We start from the raw sequence: 17481 nt of genomic DNA on the forward strand, positions 1-17481 counted from the left end.
GCTCCATCCCCTCTGTCCCCATCCGTCACTTCCCAGCCCCATCCTGCTCCCCAGTGCCACCATCCCCAAACCCTCCATGCTCATCCTGTCCCCTCCACAGCTGCTCCATCCACTCTGTCCCCATCCCTGTCCTGCTCCCCAGTGCCACCCCGTCCCCGAACCCCGCACGGCTGCTCCATCCCCTCTGTCCCCATCCCTGTCCCACTCCCCAGTGCCACTGTCCCCAAATGCCTCACTGCCGCTCCATCCCCTCTCCCCATCCCTGTCCCACTCCCCAGTGCCACTGTCCCCAAACCCCTCATGGCTGCTCTGTCCCCATCCTGTCCCACTCCCCAGTGCCACTGTCCCCAAACCCCGCACGGCTGCTCCGTCCCCTCTGTCCCCTCCGTCCCCGTCCCCCCCGCCCCACAGACGGGCCACGCTTACAAAAATACCCTTTGTGTTTATTTACAAGGCCCCCGACCCGCGGCTCCCGCGGCAGCGGCACCTCCCGGGCGCTAACGGGGGCTCCCGCGGGCGCTGCGAGGAAGGGGGGAGCCGTGGGGGGGGGGCATCGCGCACGTCCCCCCGCGCCCCCCGTCCCCGCCCGCTCACCTCCGCGGCGCCCGCGGGCTCCTCTCCCCGTGCCGGCGGCTCCTACAAAAGCGAAGGCAGGCGTTAGCGGGGCGGCGGGGGGGCCGGGGGGGCCGGGGAGGTTTTGGGGGGGACACACGCACACGCACACACACGAAGCTGCTCTTACCTACAGCGGCCCTGCCCTGCGCTCTGCGGTGCTGGAGGGGGGGAGAGCTGGGGGGGGGCAGCGCCCCGGGGATGCCCAACGGGGTGGGGGCGCGGGGCCCGTGAAGGGCAAAATGGGGCTGGGGGGGTGCGTGGGGGGGAGCCTGAGCTATCTGCGCTGGGCGGGGGGGGGGCCAGGCTGCAGCGGCCGACACCGGAGCGGCGTAGAGATCGGAAATGTGTATGTGGTTTTTTTTTTAAAAAATAATCATAATTAAAAAAAAAAAAAAGGTAAAAAAATAATAAAAAAAAAAAAAAAAGACACATTTATTCAGCGTCATGTTGTGTTACAGTTAGCGATCGACAGCACGGGCGCGCAAATAAAACCGAGGCTCCCGGGAGGCCTCGTCGGAATGCTTCCACGGCACAGAAAACTAAAATAACCTGTTGTACAATTAGTCACAAACACAGTCCTGTTTCGCAAAGGAGACGTCTGTCTAACGCGCGTCTTCATGGAGCAGCCACCCCCCGCCACAGTGGGCCGAGTTCACAACTGGTGTCACCTGCAGCTTCCCTGTCCCTCCTCTGGCTCGCCTCTCCCGCTAAGCTCTGTTTCCTGTTGAATAATACGGAATAACGTTAATCTAAACGGCCCCCCGCTCCGGCTGCCGCTTTCAGGGCACTTGGCAGCTATTTTTTTTTTTTAAAAAAAAAAAAAAAAAAAATCTTTTCCCTCTTTATGTTTCTTTTTTGCATTTATTAATAAAGTGCTGTCGGAAAGGCTCGCCTGCGTCGCGGCGGACGGGCTCACCTGGGCATTAAAACCTCCTGCCGCCGCCGTAGCTGCCGCCGCCGCTCGAGCTGCCGTAGCCGCCTGCGAGAGGGGGGTCAGAAAAACGCCCTGGGTGTTTGGGGGAGCGGGTTTTGGGGGCTGCACCCTCCCCACCCCCGCCGCTGCCTCGGGGACTCACCGCCGCCGTACGGCCCCGAGCTCCTGCCCCCGAAGTTGCCCCCCTTCATGGGGCCGAAATTGGACGACTGGTTGTTGTAACTGCCAAAATCGTTGTAGTTCCCCCGCCGCCGAAGTTGCTGCCTGGGGGGGTGGAAGGAGGGAGACAGGGTCAGTGCAGGAAGTGGGGGGCAGCCGGGGGTCTTGGGGGGGTTAATGGGGGCCCGGAGGCCGGGGGGTGTTTAGCGGGGAGCCTGGAAGCACTTGGGAGCAGGGCGGGGGGGTTAATGGGGGCCCGGAGGCACCCCTTGGCCATGGAAAGGGTTTAATGGGAGCCCGGAGGCAAAAGGGGGGTTAACGGGGAGCCCGGAGGCACCCAAGGAATTGGGAGGGGGGGTTAACGGGGAGCCCAAAACGTCCCATGGCCACGGGGGGGTTTAATGGGGAGCCCGGAGGCAAAAGGGGGGGGGGTTAACGGGGAGCCCGGAGGCACCCCATGGGTGGGGGGTGTTAACGGGCAGCCTGGAGACACCCCTCGGCCAAGGAAAGGATTTAACGGGGAGGCCGGAGGCACCTGAGGAATCGGGGGTGTGTTAATGGGGAGCCCAAAATGTCCCATGGCCATGGGGGGTTTAAAGGGGAGCCTGGAGGCAAAGGGGGGGTTAATGGGAGCCCTGAGGCACCCCATGGTTGGGGAGGGTTTAACGGGGAGCCCGGAGGCGCCCCTCGGCCAAGGAAAGGATTTAACGGGGAGCCCGGATGTACCCCATGGTTGGGGGGGGTCCCAGAGGTGCCCCATGGTTGGGGGGGGGGGGGGTTAATGGGGAGCCCGGAGGTGCTCCATGGTTGGGGGGGTTTAACGGGGAGCCTGAAGGCACCCCTCGGCCAAGGAAAGGATTTAACGGGGAGCCCGCAGGCACCCAAGGAATTCGGAGGGGTTAAGGGGGAGCCCAAAATGTCCCATGGCCACAGGGGGGATTAACAGGGAGCCCAGATGCACCCCTTGGTTGGGGGGGGTTTAACAGGGTGCCCGGAGGTACCTGAGGAATTGTGGGGGTTTGATGGGGAGCCTGGAGGCACCTGAGGAATCAGGGGGGGTTAATGGGGAGCTCAAAATGTCCCATGACCACGGGGGGGGGTGTTTAACGGGGAGCCTGGAGGTGCCCCATGGTTGGGGGGGGTTTAACGGGGAGCCCAGAGGCACCCCATGGTTGGGGGGGGTTAACAGGGTGCCTGGAGGCACCCCTCGGCCACGGAAAAGATTTAACGGGGAGCCTGGAGGCACCCACGAGCCTGAGGGGGGGGTTAATGGGGAGCCCAGAAGCACCCCAGTGCTGGGGTGGGGTTTAACGGGGAGCCCAAGGTCACCCCACGGCTGGGGGGATTTACTGGGGAGCCCCAAGGCACCCGGAGAGGGTTTAACAGGGACCCCAGAGGTGCCCCATGGTTGGGGGGGGTTTAATGGGGACCCCGGAGGTGCCCCATGGGTGGGGGGGATGGTTTAACGGGGAACCCGGAGGCACCCCTTGGCCATGGAAAGGATTTAGGGGGGGGGTTTAAACAGGGAGCCCGGAGGCACCCCATGGCTGGGGGGGGTTTAACGGGGAGCCCAGAGGCGCCCCATGGTTGGGGGGGGTTTAACGGGGACCCTGGAGGCACCCCATGGGTGGGGGGGCGGTTTAACGGGGAGCCCGGAAGCACCCCTTGGCCACGGAAAGGATTTAACGGGGAGCCCGGAGGCGCCCCACGGTTGGGGGGGGGTTTAGGGGGCCGAGGGGTGGGGGGTCTCACCTGTGCCCGCTTCAGAAAGGCCGTTCCGCACGGCCAGCGCGGGTCCCCGGGCGGGACGCCGCCCTCCGCTGCCGCCGCCGAAGGCCCCCCCCCGCCGTTATTATAGCCGTCGTAGGTGCTGCTGCCGCCGTAGCCCCGGTTGCCACCCGAGTAGCCGGGGCCGCTGCCGCCGTAACCTGGGGGAGAGGAAGGAGGGCGCTGAGCTCCGAGGGCCGCCCCGGCGGGCGCGTGGGGGCCGGGCTCCGGGTTCGGCAGGGCGGTGGGCTGCGTCCGCTGTCTGGGCCGGGCCACAGGGCCGGCTGGCGTCCTCGGCGAGCGGCTGGGCGCGTTGGCCGCTGCCCGTCGGAGAAATCCCGCTCTGGCCTTACCGTCATTGCCAAATCCATATAGCCGTCTCCGCCGCCGCCATAACCGCCACCGCGGCTGCCACCAAACCCACCTGAAAAGAACAAACCGTTGTGGTTCAATCCGTCCACGCGGGGCCGGGCGGTTTAGAGCTGCCGGAGAGAAAAGTTCGGGGTGCCGAAATCCCGGCGTGGAGGGAGGAGGAGCGGCGCTCTGGCCGGGCCGAGGGGGGCCGGGAGCCGGAGCGGTGGCAGCCGGAGCGGCGGCGGCGTTTGGGCTAGGTTTTGAGCTGCGTCTCGAGCCGGCGGCGTCCCTTGGGGCTGGCAGCCGGACGGGTCCCGCCGAACCACTTACCACGGCCGCCGAAGTTGCCGCCGCGACTGAAGTTGTCGTTACCCGCCGAATCCGCCTCCGCGGCCGCCGCCGAAATTCCCGGAACCGCTGCGGCCTAGGAGAGGGGGCGGAGGGGGGGGACAGCCTTTAGGAACAGCACAGGCAGCGGGGTCTAGTGGCAGCTCGGGGCGGGGGGCAGCCGGGGGCCAAGCCGCGCACTCCACCTCTCTGGCTGGCTGAGGCGCTGGCCATCTCCTGCTTCGAGAGGGCTTTCCTCACCTCGCAGTTGTGCCCCGTTCACAGTGTGGTATTTCTGAACTGCGGAGGGAGAACGGCGGGACATTTAGGGGAGAGGGGCACAAATCCGGGTGCCCCCCGCCCCTCCCCAGCCTTTCGGCGCACGCCGGACTTACTGACTATCTTGTCGACGGAGTCGTGGTCGTCGAAGGTGACGAAGGCGAAGCCCCTCTTCTTGCCGCTGCCGCGGTCCGTCATGATCTCGATGACTTCAATTTTGCCATACTGGCCAAAATAGTCTCTCAAGTGATGCTCTTCCGTGTCCTCCTTGATGCCGCCCACAAAGATCTTCTTGACTGTGAGGTGGGCGCCAGGCCGCTGCGAGTCCTGCGGGAACACGGCGGCGTGGGTTTGGGGCGCGGGCAGCCCCCCGTCGTCCCCCAAACCAGCCCCGGGCTCTGCCAGCGGGGTCTGAGCCCCCCTCCCCCAGCTCCCGGGGACGGCTGCGGCTCCCCCCGTACCTCTCTGGATACGGCCCCTCTTTGGTTCAACGACTCTGCCGTCCACTTTGTGCGGCGGGCGTTCATGGCGGCGTCTACCTCTTCCACCGAGGAGTACGTGACGAAGCCGAAGCCTCGCGAGCGTTTGGTGTTCGGGTCCCTCATCACCTGGGAGGAGAGAGACGCGTCAGGGCGTGGTGCGAAGCCCCCCCGCCAAAAAAAGCAGCAGACCCCCTCCGTGGGGACGCGGCTCCTTTCCCTCTCGCTCTCGCAGAGAGCGGGCCCGCTCTCCTCGTTGCCCACACCCGTTACTCCTCGTTGCCCACCAGCGTTGGGTCACGGAGGGCTGATGTTTGTCGCCCACCCCCCTCCCGGAGGCGCTGGGGGCAGGGAGGAGCGCAGGGAGGTGGTGGTGGGCACGGTGGGGGTTTGGGGGGCCTTACCCACGCAGTCCGTCAGGGTGCCCCATTGCTCGAAGTGGCTGCGGAGGCTCTCGTCTGTGGTTTCGAAGCTGAGGCCGCCGATGAAGAGCTTGCGGAGCTGCTCGGGCTCCTTCGGAGACTGCGGGGAGGCGGCGAAACAGGGGTGAGGGGGGGCTGGACACCCCTGCCCCCTGCCACAGAGACACTGCCACCCCCAAACCTCCTACATGGGACCCCCTTGCATCCTCCCAGCTCCAGGGAGGCCCCATCGCCCTAAAATGTCCCCCCCGGGACTGCCTCGCATCCCCACAGCTCCATGAAGGCCTTGGCACCCCAAAATGCCCCCCTGGGACTGCCTTGCACCCCCAGCCCCCCCCCCACTGGACCCAAAGAAGACCCAGCCCCCTTCCTGCCCACCGCCCCCCTGGACCAAACTGTGGGGCTGCCCAGGCTCACCCTGTGAGCCCCCTGCCCCAATCTCTGGGGCTGCCAGTTCCTTCAAGGGGCCTGAGACCCCCCAGCCCCAACCTGTGCTGCTGCCCAGGCCTCAAGGAGACCCCAAACCCTCCCAGCCCCCATCTCTGGGGCTGTCCAGGACCTAAAGGGACCCTGAGGCACCCAGGTGCCATTTTTGGGGCCCCACAGACCCCCTGAAGCACCCCCAGCCTCCATTTTTGGGGGCCTCCAGGCCCCTGAGCCACCCCCAACCTCAATTTTTGGGGCCTCTCAGGCCCCTGACACTCCCCATCCCCTCTCTGTAGGGCCTCCCAGGCCCCCTGAACCCCCCTAGCCCCAATTTCTAGGGCCCCTGAAACCCTCTCAGCCTCCATTTTTGGGGCCCCCCAGCTGACATTTTTGGGGACCTGCAGGCCCCTGAGCCCCCACTAGCCCCCATTTTTTGGGGCCCCCCAGCCCCTCTTGATGGTGCCTCACAGGCTCCTGAGCCACCCCAGCCCAAATTTTTGGGGCCCTACAGACCCCTGACACCCACCAACTCCCCCTCTTTGGGGCCCTCCAGGCCCCTGAGCCCCCCTCAGCCCCAATTTTTCGGGTCCCCCAGGCCCCTGAGCCCCCCTCAGCCCCAATTTTTGGGATCCCCCAGGCCTCTGAGCCCCCCCAGCCCCCCCTTGTGGAGCCTCCTAGACCCCTGAGGCCCCCCCAAGCCCCAATTTTTGGGGTCACTCAGGCCCCTGAGCTGCCCTAGCCCAATTTTTGGGGCACCTCAGCCCCAATTTTTAGGGTCCTCCAGGCCCCTGAGGCCCCCTATCCCCCTCTGCAGGGTCCCGCAGGCCCTAGCTCCCCCCCCCGGGTCCCAATTTTTGGGGCCACCCAGGCCCCTCAGCCCCCGCTTTTGGGGCCCCTGAGCCCCCCCCAGCCCAATTTCGGGGCCTCCCAGCCTCCTGAGACCCCCAGCCCCCCTCTGTGTGGCCTCCCAGGCCCCTGAGCCCCCCCAGATCCAATTTTTGGGGCCCCGCAGCCTCCTGAGCCCCCCCCCACCCCCAATTTTTGGGGCCTCCCAGCCCCCTGAGCCCCCCCGAGCCCTCCAGCCCCAATTTTTGGGGCCTCCCAGGTCCCCGAGCCCCCGCAAGCCCCAATTTTTAAGACCCCTCAGCAGCCATTTTTGTCCCCGTCCCCCCCCCCCCCGTCCCCGCTCTGGGTCCCCGCCCCGGCCCCGACCTGCGCCCCGCGCATGCGCGGAGGCCGCGCGGCCGCCATCGCCCACCCGAGCACAAAGGCGCGCACGTGGCCCCGCGCGCGGGGAGCCGCGGCGGGGGGGGGGGGAGGGAAGGGGGAGGGAGGGGGGGAGAGCGGGCGCGCGCGGGGCTGCGCATGCGCCGCGGGAGCCCCCCGGCGCGCGACGAGGGCGCCTGCGCAGAGGGCGGCGGGCGGGCGGCGCGCGCAGGCGCAGTGCGCGCGGCCCGCGCGGCGGCGAGCGGGGCGGCGGGGGCGGGGAGGCCGCGGCGGGCGGCGGGGGCCCGGCGGCGGGGCGGGGCGGGGCCGGGGGGGGGCGGCGGGGCGCTTACCTCGGACTTGGCCATGGCGGCGGCGCGGGGCTGGGCGGGCTGGTCGGCGGGCGGCTCAGCGCGCGATGCTCCCTCTGCGAGGCGCCGACACAGAAAGGGGCCGAGCGACGCGAGCGCCGCCGCCTCACTCCGCCGCCCCCGCCGTCCGCCCGCCCCCCGGCCGCTCCCATTGGGCGGCGCCGCCCGCGCCGCGCCCCCGCACCGCCTCCCATTGGGCGGCGGGCCCGAGCGACGCGGCCTCATTGGCGGCGCCTAGCCGCTCCGCCCGCGCTGCCGTCGCCGGTTGGCCGCGGCGGGGGAGGTCCCGCCTCCGCGCCTCACTGATTGGGCGACACCGCCGCGGCCCCGCCTTGCGCCGCTTTTCCCGCTCCGGCCCGGAGACTCCCCGGCGCTTCTCCGATTGGCTCCCTCGCTGGCGGTCCCGCCTCGCGCCTCCCTCTCATTGGCTAGCGCCACGGCGCAGCCCTCCCCATTGGCGGGCGCGGCCGTCGCTCAGCGCTGCCCGGCGGCGGGCCCGGCGGAGGTCGGCCAGCGCGGGCGCGGCGGGCGGCAGCAGCAGGGCGCGGCAGCGCCGCGGCGGCGAGTCCCGGCGGCGGCGAGGAGGGGCCGCCCGCCCGCCGGCGCCCAAGGTGGACCTGGATCGGCGCATGCGCAACGCGGGGCGCGGGGGGGGGGGAGGAATGGGGGGGCGGGCGGACGCATGCGCGTAGCGGGGCCGGCGGCGCCTGCGCGCTGCGGGCGGTTTTGGCGGGCGGAGCGCGGAGCGGCGGCAGCTCGGAGGGGCGGCCAGACCGCGGCGGACGGGCCCGCGCCGGAGCCGCTCCCCGCCCAGGTAGCGGCGGCGGGCGGCGGATGAATGGGGGGCAGGGCGGGGGCGGGCCCCGCCGGCGGGATGGGCAGGCGCGCCGGCCAATGGCGGCGGCGGGGGGCGGGGGCGAGCGGCGCGCCGCTCGGCCAATGGCGGCGGCGGAGGGGCGGGACGGCGCGCGGAGTGACGGCCGGCTGGGCCAACGGAGGCTGGGCGGGGCGGTGGCGAGCGGCGGCGTGTTCAGCCAATGCGCGAGCGGGCGCGGCGGCGCCCCCGGCCAATGGGGAGAGGTGGCGCGCTGCTCGCCCCGCCCCCGCGGCCCGGTCCCCTGTGCAGCGCCGAGCACCGGCACCGAGCGGGGCCTCCGCGGGCCCGGGCCCAGCACCAGCCAGTCCCAACCGACAGCGGCGCTTTTTGGCCCCAAAACGGCGCCTTTTTGGCCTCAAATCGGCACTTTTTGCGTCGAAACGGCGCTTTTCTTTTGTTCCTCCAGGACTCCCGCACAGATGCGGTGCCCCGGGGCTCCGTCCCCGTCCCTTTTACCCCCAAAACTGCCCTTTTACCCCCAAAACTGCCCTTTTACAGCCAAAACTGCCCTTTTTACACCCGCACCCCTTCCTTTTACCCCCAAAACTGCCCCTTTTACCCCCAAAACTGCCCTTTTACCCCCAAAACTGCCCTTTTACAGCCAAAAACTGCCCTTTTTACACCCGCACCCCTTCTTTTTACCCCCAAAACTGCCCCTTTTACCCCCAAAACTGCCCCTTTTTACCCCCAAACCCACCCCTTTTACCCCCAAACCCGCCCCTTTTACCCCCAAACCTGCCCCTTTTACCCCCAAAACTGCCCTTTTTACACCCGCACCCCTTCCTTTTACCCCCAAACCCGCCCCTTTTACCCCCAAACCCGCCCCTTTTACCCCCAAACCTGCCCCTTTTACCCCCAAAACTGCCCTTTTACACCCGCACCCCTTCCTTTTACCCCCAAACCCGCCCCTTTTACCCCCAAACCCGCCCCTTTTACCCCAAAACTGCCCCTTTTACCCCCAAAACTGCCCTTTTACACCCGTACCCCTTCCTTTTACACCCAAACCCACCCCTTTTCCGCCCAAACCCGCCGCCGGTAAATCGCACCTTCGCCACCCGGCCCCATCAGACAGTCCCACCCCGGGGAACGGGGAGGACAAAGAATTTCCTGTCTCCATCGCATTTTTTAGAGCTGATTTTAAAAAAAAAAAACCTAAAGTTGAGACTTAAAATCCCCACATTTTGGCTACGTGCCTTAAAACCTGGTTTTTTTTTAAAAAAATGGAGGTTTGAGCTTGTGGGGCTTTGCTGTCAAGCAGCAAACTCACCCCAAAACGGTCAGGGGGAGTGCGGGGGTTCCCCCTCTTTCCCCCCTCGCCTGTTTTTAATTCACCTTTAAACCCCCTAAAAAAGGGGTGAGATTTGTATCGCCGTGGTATAAATTGGTGGAAAAATGGGCTTTTCCACCAGAGCATTTCCCCATGCCTAAATCCCCGCCGTTTTTAGGGGTTGTAACCCACATTATGTTTCCCTGTGCCTAAATCCCCGCCGTTTTTAGGGGTTGTAACCCAAATTACGTTTCCCTGTGCCTAAATCCCCGCCGTTTTTAGGGGTTGTAACTCAAATTACGTTTCCCTGTGCCTAAATCCCCGCCGTTTTTAGGGGTTGTAACCCACATTACGTTTCCCTGTGCCTAAATCCCCGCCGTTTTTAGGGGTTGTAACCCACATTACGTTTCCCTGTGCCTAAATCCCCGCCGTTTTTAGGGGTTGTAACCCAAATTACGTTTCCCTGTGCCTAAATCCCCGCCGTTTTTAGGGGTTGTAACCCAAATTACGTTTCCCTGTGCCTAAATCCCCGCCGTTTTTAGGGGTTGTAACCCAAATTACGTTTCCCTGTGCCTAAATCCCCGCCGTTTTTAGGGGTTGTAACCCAAATTGCGTTGGGAGGCGCCTGCTCCTTCGCCGCCATCTCCTCTTCTTATGGACTGGGAGGGCTGCGGGCGGCAGGGGGTCCCCAATAACCCCCCCCCGTCCCCCCCAGGACCCGTGGGCGCTGCGCTATGGGCAAGAGGAGCAAGCGGCCAGCCGACAGCTCGTCCTCGGGAGACGAGGAGGAGTATGTGGTGGAGAAGGTGCTGGACCGGCGCGTGGTGAAGGGCCAGGCCGAGTACCTGCTCAAGTGGAAGGGCTTCTCCGAGTAAGTACCGCCGGGGCAGGGGGACGGTGGCGATGACGATGGCGATGACGGTCATTTGGTGACAGGGAGCACAACACTTGGGAGCCGGAGAAGAACCTGGATTGCCCGGAGCTGATCTCGGAGTTTATGCGGAAGTATAAGAAGATGAAGGAGGGCGATGGGAACAAACCACGGGAGAAGGCGGAGAGCGCCAAGAGGAAAGGAGGGCTGCCCGCCGGCGGGGAGGACGTCAAGGCCAAGAAGAAGAGGGAGGTGAGGGGGGGCTGCCGCGGGGACAGGCACCCAGGGATGAGAACAGGCACCCAGCCATGGGGACTGGCACCCAACGTCCCCACAATGGGGACGGGCACCCAGGGATGGGGACAGGCACCCGGCATCCCCGTGATAGGGACGGACACCCAGGGATGGGGACAGGCACCGAGGGATGAGGGGGACAGGCACCCAGCATCCCTGTGATGGGGACAGGCACCCAACGTCTCCAGGACGGGGACAGGCACCCAGCCATGGGGACAGGCCCCCAACGTCCCCAGGATGGGGACAGGCACCCAGGGATGGGGACGGGCACCCAGGGATGAGGACAGGCACCCAACATCCCCAGGATGGGGACAAGCACTGAGGGATGGGGACAGGCACTGAGGGATGGGGACGGGCACCCAACGTCCCCAGGATGGGGACAGGCACCCAGGGATGGGGACGGGCACCCAGGGATGAGGACAGGCACCCAACATCCCCAGGATGGGGACAAGCACTGAGGGATGGGGACAGGCACTGAGGGATGGGGACGGGCACCCAACGTCCCCAGGATGGGGACAGGCACCCAGGGATGGGGACGGGCACCCAGGATGGGGACAGGCACCCAGGGATGAGGACGGGCACCCAACGTCCCCAGGATGGCGACAGGCACCCAGTGATGAGGACGGGCACCCAACGTCCCCAGGATGGCGACAGGCACCCAGCCATGGGGACAGGCACCCAAGATGGGGACGGGCACCCAGGGATGGGGACGGGCACCCAGGGATGGGAATGGGCACCCAACGTCCTCAGGATGGGGACGGGCACCCAGCCATGGGGACGGGCACCCAGCCATGGGGACAGGCACCCAGGATGGGGACGGGCACCCAGGGATGGGGACGGGCACCCAGGATGGGGACAGGCACCCAACGTCCCCAGGATGGGGACGGGCACCCAGGGATGGGGACGGGCACCCAGGGATGGGAATGGGCACCCAATGTCCTCAGGATGGGGACGGGCACCCAGGGGTGGGGACGGGCACCCAGGGGTGGGGACGGGCACCCAGTGATGAGGATGGGCACCCAGGGATGGGGACGGGCACCCAGGGATGAGGATGGGCACCCAGGGATGGGGACGGGCACCCAACGTCCCCAGGAAGAGGATGGGCACCCAGGGATGAGGATGGGCACCCAACGTCCTCAGGATGGGGACGGGCACCCAGGGATGAGGATGGGCACCCAACGTCCCCAGGATGGGGAGAGGCACCCAGGGATGGGGACAGGCACCCAACGTCCCCGGGAAGAGGATGGGCACCCAGGATGGGGACAGGCACCCCGCCATCGTTGCGGATTTCCGCGTGCCGGCCACCGTAACAGGGTCCGGCCCTGGGATCCCGCTGGCTGACGTCAGGTCCGAGGGAAGGTTCCAGTTCCTCTGTCATTAGTTCTTGGGTGACGGTGCCAGCTGGGTGCCGCCGCAGAGGGACCCCTGCCCCAGAGCGCACCCCGGTTTTACCCGTGGCACCCATCGCCCCATCCCCAAGTCCAACCCCTTAATTCCGGTCGGTGGTCCCGATTCTTTACTGGGTTTCGCTGTTGCTGGGCCAGCCGCCTTCTGAAGTGACCTCACTCTCTTGGAATTGTTTCCTTGGCCCTTATCTTCTCCGTCCCGCGCCCGGCAGCCAGATTCGGCGGGTTCTGTGTTCACAGCGTTCGTTTTATCAGAAAGTTTGCGCTTGGTCAGCTCCTGCGGCCCGAGGCTCCGGCTGCTGGGCTGAAGGGGGCTGCTGGGAGGGAGAACGCAGTTAATGACGGTTCTGGAACACCGCGGGGACGGCACCCAATGTCCCCGTGATGGGGAAGGGCACCCAGGGGTGGGGACGGGCACCCAGGGATGGGGACGGGCACCCAGGGATGAGCACCCAGGGGTGGGGACAAGCACCCAGGGGTGGGGATGGACACCCAATGTCCCCGTGATGGGGACGGGCACCCAGGGGTGGGGATGGGCACCCAGGGATGAGGATGGGCACCCAGGGGTGAGCACCCAGGGGTGGGGATGGGTGCCCAATGTCCCCGTGATGGGGACAGGCACCCAGGGGTGGGGATGGGCACCCAGGGACGGGGATGAGCACCCAGGGATGGGGACGGGCACCCAGGGATGAGCACCCAGGGGTGGGGACAAGCACCCAGGGGTGGGGACGGGCACCCAATGTCCCCGTGATGGGGACAGACATCCAGGGGTGGGGATGGGCACCCAGGGATGAGGATGGGCACCCAGGGGTGAGCACCCAGGGGTGGGGATGGACACCCAATGTCCCCGTGATGGGGACAGGCACCCAGGGACGGGGATGGGCACCCAGGGACGGGGATGGGCACCCAGGGATGAGCACCCAGGGGTGGGGACAAGCACCCAGGGGTGGGGACGGGCACCCAATGTCCCCGTGATGGGGATGGGCACCCAGGGGTGGGGATGGGCACCCAGGGATGGGGACGGGCACCCAGGGATGGGGACAAGCACCCAGGGGTGGGGATGGACACCCAATGTCCCCGTGATGGGGACGGGCTCCCAGGGGTGGGGATGGGCACCCAGGGGTGGGGACAAGAACCCAGGGGTGGGGATGGGCACCCAATGTCCCCGTGATGGGGACAGACATCCAGGGGTGGGGATGGGCACCCAGGGGTGAGCACCCAGGGGTGGGGATGGGTACCCAATGTCCCCATGATGGGGACAGGCACCCAGGGGTGGGGATGGGCACCCAAGGACGGGGATGAGCACCCAGGGATGGGGACGGGCACCCAGGGACGGGGATGAGCACCCAGGGATGAGCACCCAGGGGTGGGGACAAGCACCCAGGGGTGGGGACGGGCACCCAATGTCCCCGTGATGGGGATGGGCACCCAGGGGTGGGGACGGGCACCCAGGGGTGAGCACCCAGGGGTGGGGATGGGCACCCAGGGACGGGGATGAGCACCCAGGGATGGGGACGGGCACCCAGGGATGAGCACCCAGGGGTGGGGACAAGCACCCAGGGGTGGGGACGGGCACCCAATGTCCCTGTGATGGGGACGGGCACCCAGGGGTGGGGATGGGCACCCAGAGACAGGGATGAGCACCCAGCAATGGGGACGGGCACCCAGGGATGAGCACCCAGGGGTGGGGATGAGCACCCAGTGTCCCCACGATGGGGACAACACCCAGCCATGGGGATAGGCACCCAGCATCCCCATCATGGGGACAGGCAGCGGGGTCCCCAGGGGTGGTGATGAGCACCCAGGGATGGGGATGAGCACCCAGGGATGGGGACAGGCACCCAATGTCCCCATGATGGTGACAAACACCCAGCCATGGAGACAGGCACGCAACATCCCCATTGTGGGGACAGGCAGCTGGGGTCCCCACCACGGGGACGGGCACCCAGGGATGGGGACAGGCACCCAATGTCCCCATGGTGGGGACAGGCCCCCAGCCACGGGGACAGGCACCCAGCATCCCCATCACGGGGACAGGCAGCTGGGGTCCCCACCACAGGGACGGGCACCCAGGGGTGGGGATGAGCACCCAGGGATGGGGACAGGCACCCAATGTCCCTGTGATGGGGACAGGCACCCAGCATCCCCATCAGGGGAAAGGCAGCGGGGTCCCCACCATGGGGACGGGCACCCAGGGGTGGGGACGGGCACCCAGGGATGGGGATGAGCACCCAGGGATGAGCACCCAGGGGTGGGGACAAGCACCCAATGTCCCTGTGATGGAGACAGGCACCCAGCATCCCCATCACGGGGACAGGCAGCGAGGTCCCCACCATGGGGATGGGCACCCAGGGGTGAGGACGGGCACCTAGGGGTGGGGACGGGCACCCAGGGTTGGGGATGAGCACCTGGGGATGAGCACCCAGGGATGAGCACCCAGGGGTGGGGACAAGCACCCAATGTCCCTGTGATGGGGACAGGCACCCAGCATCCCCATCACGGGGACAGGCAGCGGGGTCCCCACCATGGGGACGGGCACCCAGGGGTGGGGACGGGCACCCAGGGTTGGGGATGAGCACCCAGGGATGAGCACCCAGGGGTGGGGACAAGCACCCAATGTCCCTGTGATGGGGATAGGCACCCAGCATCCCCATCACGGGGACAGGCAGCGGGGTCCCCACCATGGGGACGGGCACCCAGGGATGGGGATGAGCACCTGGGGATGAGCACCCAGGGGTGGGGACAAGCACCCAATGTCCCTGTGATGGGGACAGGCACCCAGCATCCCCATCATGGGGACAGGCAGCTGGGGTCCCCACCACAGAGACGGGCACCCAAGGGTGGGGATGAGCACCCAGAGATGGGGACGGGCACCCAATGTCCCTGTGATGGGGACAAACACCCAGCCATGGGGATGGGCACCCAGCATCCCCATCATGGGGACAGGCAGTGGGGTCCCCACCATGGGGACAGGCTCCCAGGGGTGAGGACGGGCACCCAGGGTTGGGGATGAGCACCCAGGGACAGGGATGAGCACCCAGGGATGAGCACCCAGGGGTGGGGACAAGCACCCAATGTCCCTGTAATGGGGACAGGCACCCAGCATCCCCATCACGGGGACAGGCAGCGGGGGTCCCCACCACGGGGACGGGCACCCAGGGGTGGGGACGGGCACCCAGGGTTGGGGATGAGCACCCAGGGGTGGGGACAAGCACCCAATGTCCCTGTGATGGGGACAGGCACCCAGCATCCCCATCACGGGGACAGGCAGCGGGGGTCCCCACCACGGGGATGGGCACCCAGGGATGGGGACAAACACCCGGATTCTCCATGATGGGGATGAGCACCCAGGGATGGGGATGAGCACCCGGATTCTCCATGATGGGGACGGGCACCCAGGGGTGGGGACGGGCGCCCAGCGATGGGGATGGGCACCCGGTGTCACCGCGGCTGGGACGGGCGCCCAGCGATGGGTCTCTGGCGATGGGGGGGGGGGGGTCTGTACCCGGTGCCACCGTGACGGGGAGGGGGCACCCGGTGCCACCGCGATGGGCCCAGCACCACCCCCTGCCACCGCCCCGGGGAGGGTGTCCCCAACCCTGCGACTGTCACCAACCGGGACCGTACCCCTTCCCCAACCCCCCCGGGTGTACCCACACCGCCTCACCCCCCAAAATCTCCATTTTTCCCCCAAATCTGCAGAGCAACGACATCGCCCGGGGCTTCGAGCGGGGGCTGGAGCCCGAGAAGATCATCGGTGCCACCGACTCCTGCGGGGACCTCATGTTCCTGATGAAGTGGTGAGGCCGCCCCGCGTGTCCCCGAGGGGGGTGACGGTTGTGTGTGTCCCCCCCCCGAACCCCCCCCCCCCCCTCATTTTCCTGTGCCCCCTCCCCGCAGGAAGGACACGGACGAGGCCGACCTGGTGCTGGCGAAGGAGGCGAACCTCAAGTGTCCCCAAATCGTCATCGCCTTCTACGAGGAGCGGCTGACCTGGCACGCCTACCCCGAGGACACGGACAGCAAAGAGCGCGAGACCCCCAGGAGCTAAGGCGGCCCCCCCCTCCTGTACATAGCCCCCCCCCCTCCCCAAATCATCTCGTGTGTGTCCCCCCCCCTCCGTGTCCCCAGGTGTCCCCTGCCCCTCCCCGCAGCCCCCCCGGGGACAGGGCGGGGGACGGTCCTGCCCCGCGCGGGGGGACGCAGCGCTCCCCCCCACCCCCCAAAAAACTTTGGGGGTGCCTGAAGGAGGGGGGGGGCACCCCCCACCCTGCCCCCAGCCACGGGGGGGGGTGGCGCCGGTTTGGGGGGCTCGGCCCCGGATTTTTGCTGTTTTTCTAAGGTCGGTGTTTTTAGCCGGGGGCCCCCCCCCCGCCCCACCCTGGGGTGTCCCCCCCCCACCCTGGGGTGTCCCCCCCCCCGTGTCCCCCCCCTCGTATTTGCTTCCAATAAACGGTCACTTTTCAGGAGCCGCCGCTTCGCCTGGGGGGGGACGGGCGACGGGGGGGGGGGCGGACCCCCGGTGTCCCCAGTACGGCCCAGTTCACCCCCAGTACCGGGGACCCCTCGGGAAGGGGGGGCCCAGCTCTGCGCCCCCCCCCACCCCCGGGGTCCCCTCGGCGCTGCCTCTGGCGCCACCTGGTGGCCGCGGCGCGGCACTGCAGCCCGGGGGGGGGCACCGGGCGGTTGGGGGGGGGGGCGCTGCCCGGGGGGGGCGTGGAGACCCTGGGGGTGGCCGTGAAGCAGCTGGGGCGGGGGGGGGGCACTTGGGGGGGGGGGGCACAAGGGACACGAGGGGCCCCGTGCTGGGCGGAGCAACGGGGGACACCGGGGGGGGGGCTGGGGGACAACCGGGGACACGGGGGGGGGGGGCGGTGCTGGTGGGTTCCCCCCCCCCCCCCGCTCGGGGACACCACGCTCGGCGCCGCCGCTAGGGGTCGCCCTTGCGCCGCCGAAGCCCGCGCGGGGCCGCGCCCCCTCCCGCGCGCGCGGCGAAGGGGCGGGGCGTAGGGAGGCCACGCCCCCCCTCCTGGCTTCACACACCCCCCCCCCCCAGCCCCGGCCCGGCGGGGTCACGACCCCCGTGTGTGGGTTCCCCCCCCCCCCACGCGTGCGCGCGGCCCCACGGGGGGGGGGGGGGGGGGTGTCCCCGCCGCAAGGCACCCTGGGAGGCCCCGTGGCGCAGACAAAGGGCGCGGCCCCGCCCCCCGCGCGGGGCACGCCGGGAAGGGGGGGCGGGGCTCGCCGGACTCCAGCTCCCGCCAGGCGCCGCGCGCGGGGCCGGGTCAGGGGTCAGGGGTTAAAGGGCGGGGCGGGCGGCAGCGCGGCCGGAGGGCCCCGGCGCGGCGCACAGGTAGGCCTGGGGGGGCGGCGTGACGTCGCGTGACGTCGTTAGGGGACTTGGGGGGCTGTGGGAGGAGGGGAGCG

The 17481-nt window shown here is 68.0% G+C and overlaps 2 protein-coding genes across 2 annotated transcripts; one reads left to right on the forward strand and one right to left on the reverse strand.

Moving 5' to 3' along the window:
- Positions 1–1029: 1029 nt before the first annotated feature.
- Positions 1030–7356, reverse strand: HNRNPA1 (heterogeneous nuclear ribonucleoprotein A1). The gene is given in 18 exon segments (XM_075725022.1): positions 1030–1336; positions 1532–1594; positions 1695–1790; positions 1793–1809; positions 3523–3544; positions 3547–3636; positions 3829–3846; positions 3849–3899; positions 4160–4202; positions 4204–4253; positions 4363–4432; positions 4434–4456; positions 4552–4762; positions 4897–4911; positions 4913–4953; positions 4956–5043; positions 5323–5436; positions 7322–7356. Coding segments are annotated over 17 exon segments (1020 nt in total). The 5' UTR covers positions 7337–7356; the 3' UTR covers positions 1030–1336; positions 1532–1538.
- A 665-nt stretch (positions 7357–8021) lies between these two features.
- On the forward strand, positions 8022–16105 carry CBX5 (chromobox 5). Its single transcript, XM_075725023.1, is given in 6 exon segments — positions 8022–8072; positions 8074–8153; positions 10199–10354; positions 10420–10606; positions 15757–15854; positions 15955–16105. Coding segments are annotated over 6 exon segments (723 nt in total).
- The last annotated feature ends 1376 nt before the right edge of the window (positions 16106–17481 follow it).

Source organism: Pelecanus crispus, chromosome 26, assembly GCF_030463565.1.
Source record: "Pelecanus crispus isolate bPelCri1 chromosome 26, bPelCri1.pri, whole genome shotgun sequence".
Taxonomy (NCBI): Eukaryota; Metazoa; Chordata; class Aves; order Pelecaniformes; family Pelecanidae; genus Pelecanus; species Pelecanus crispus.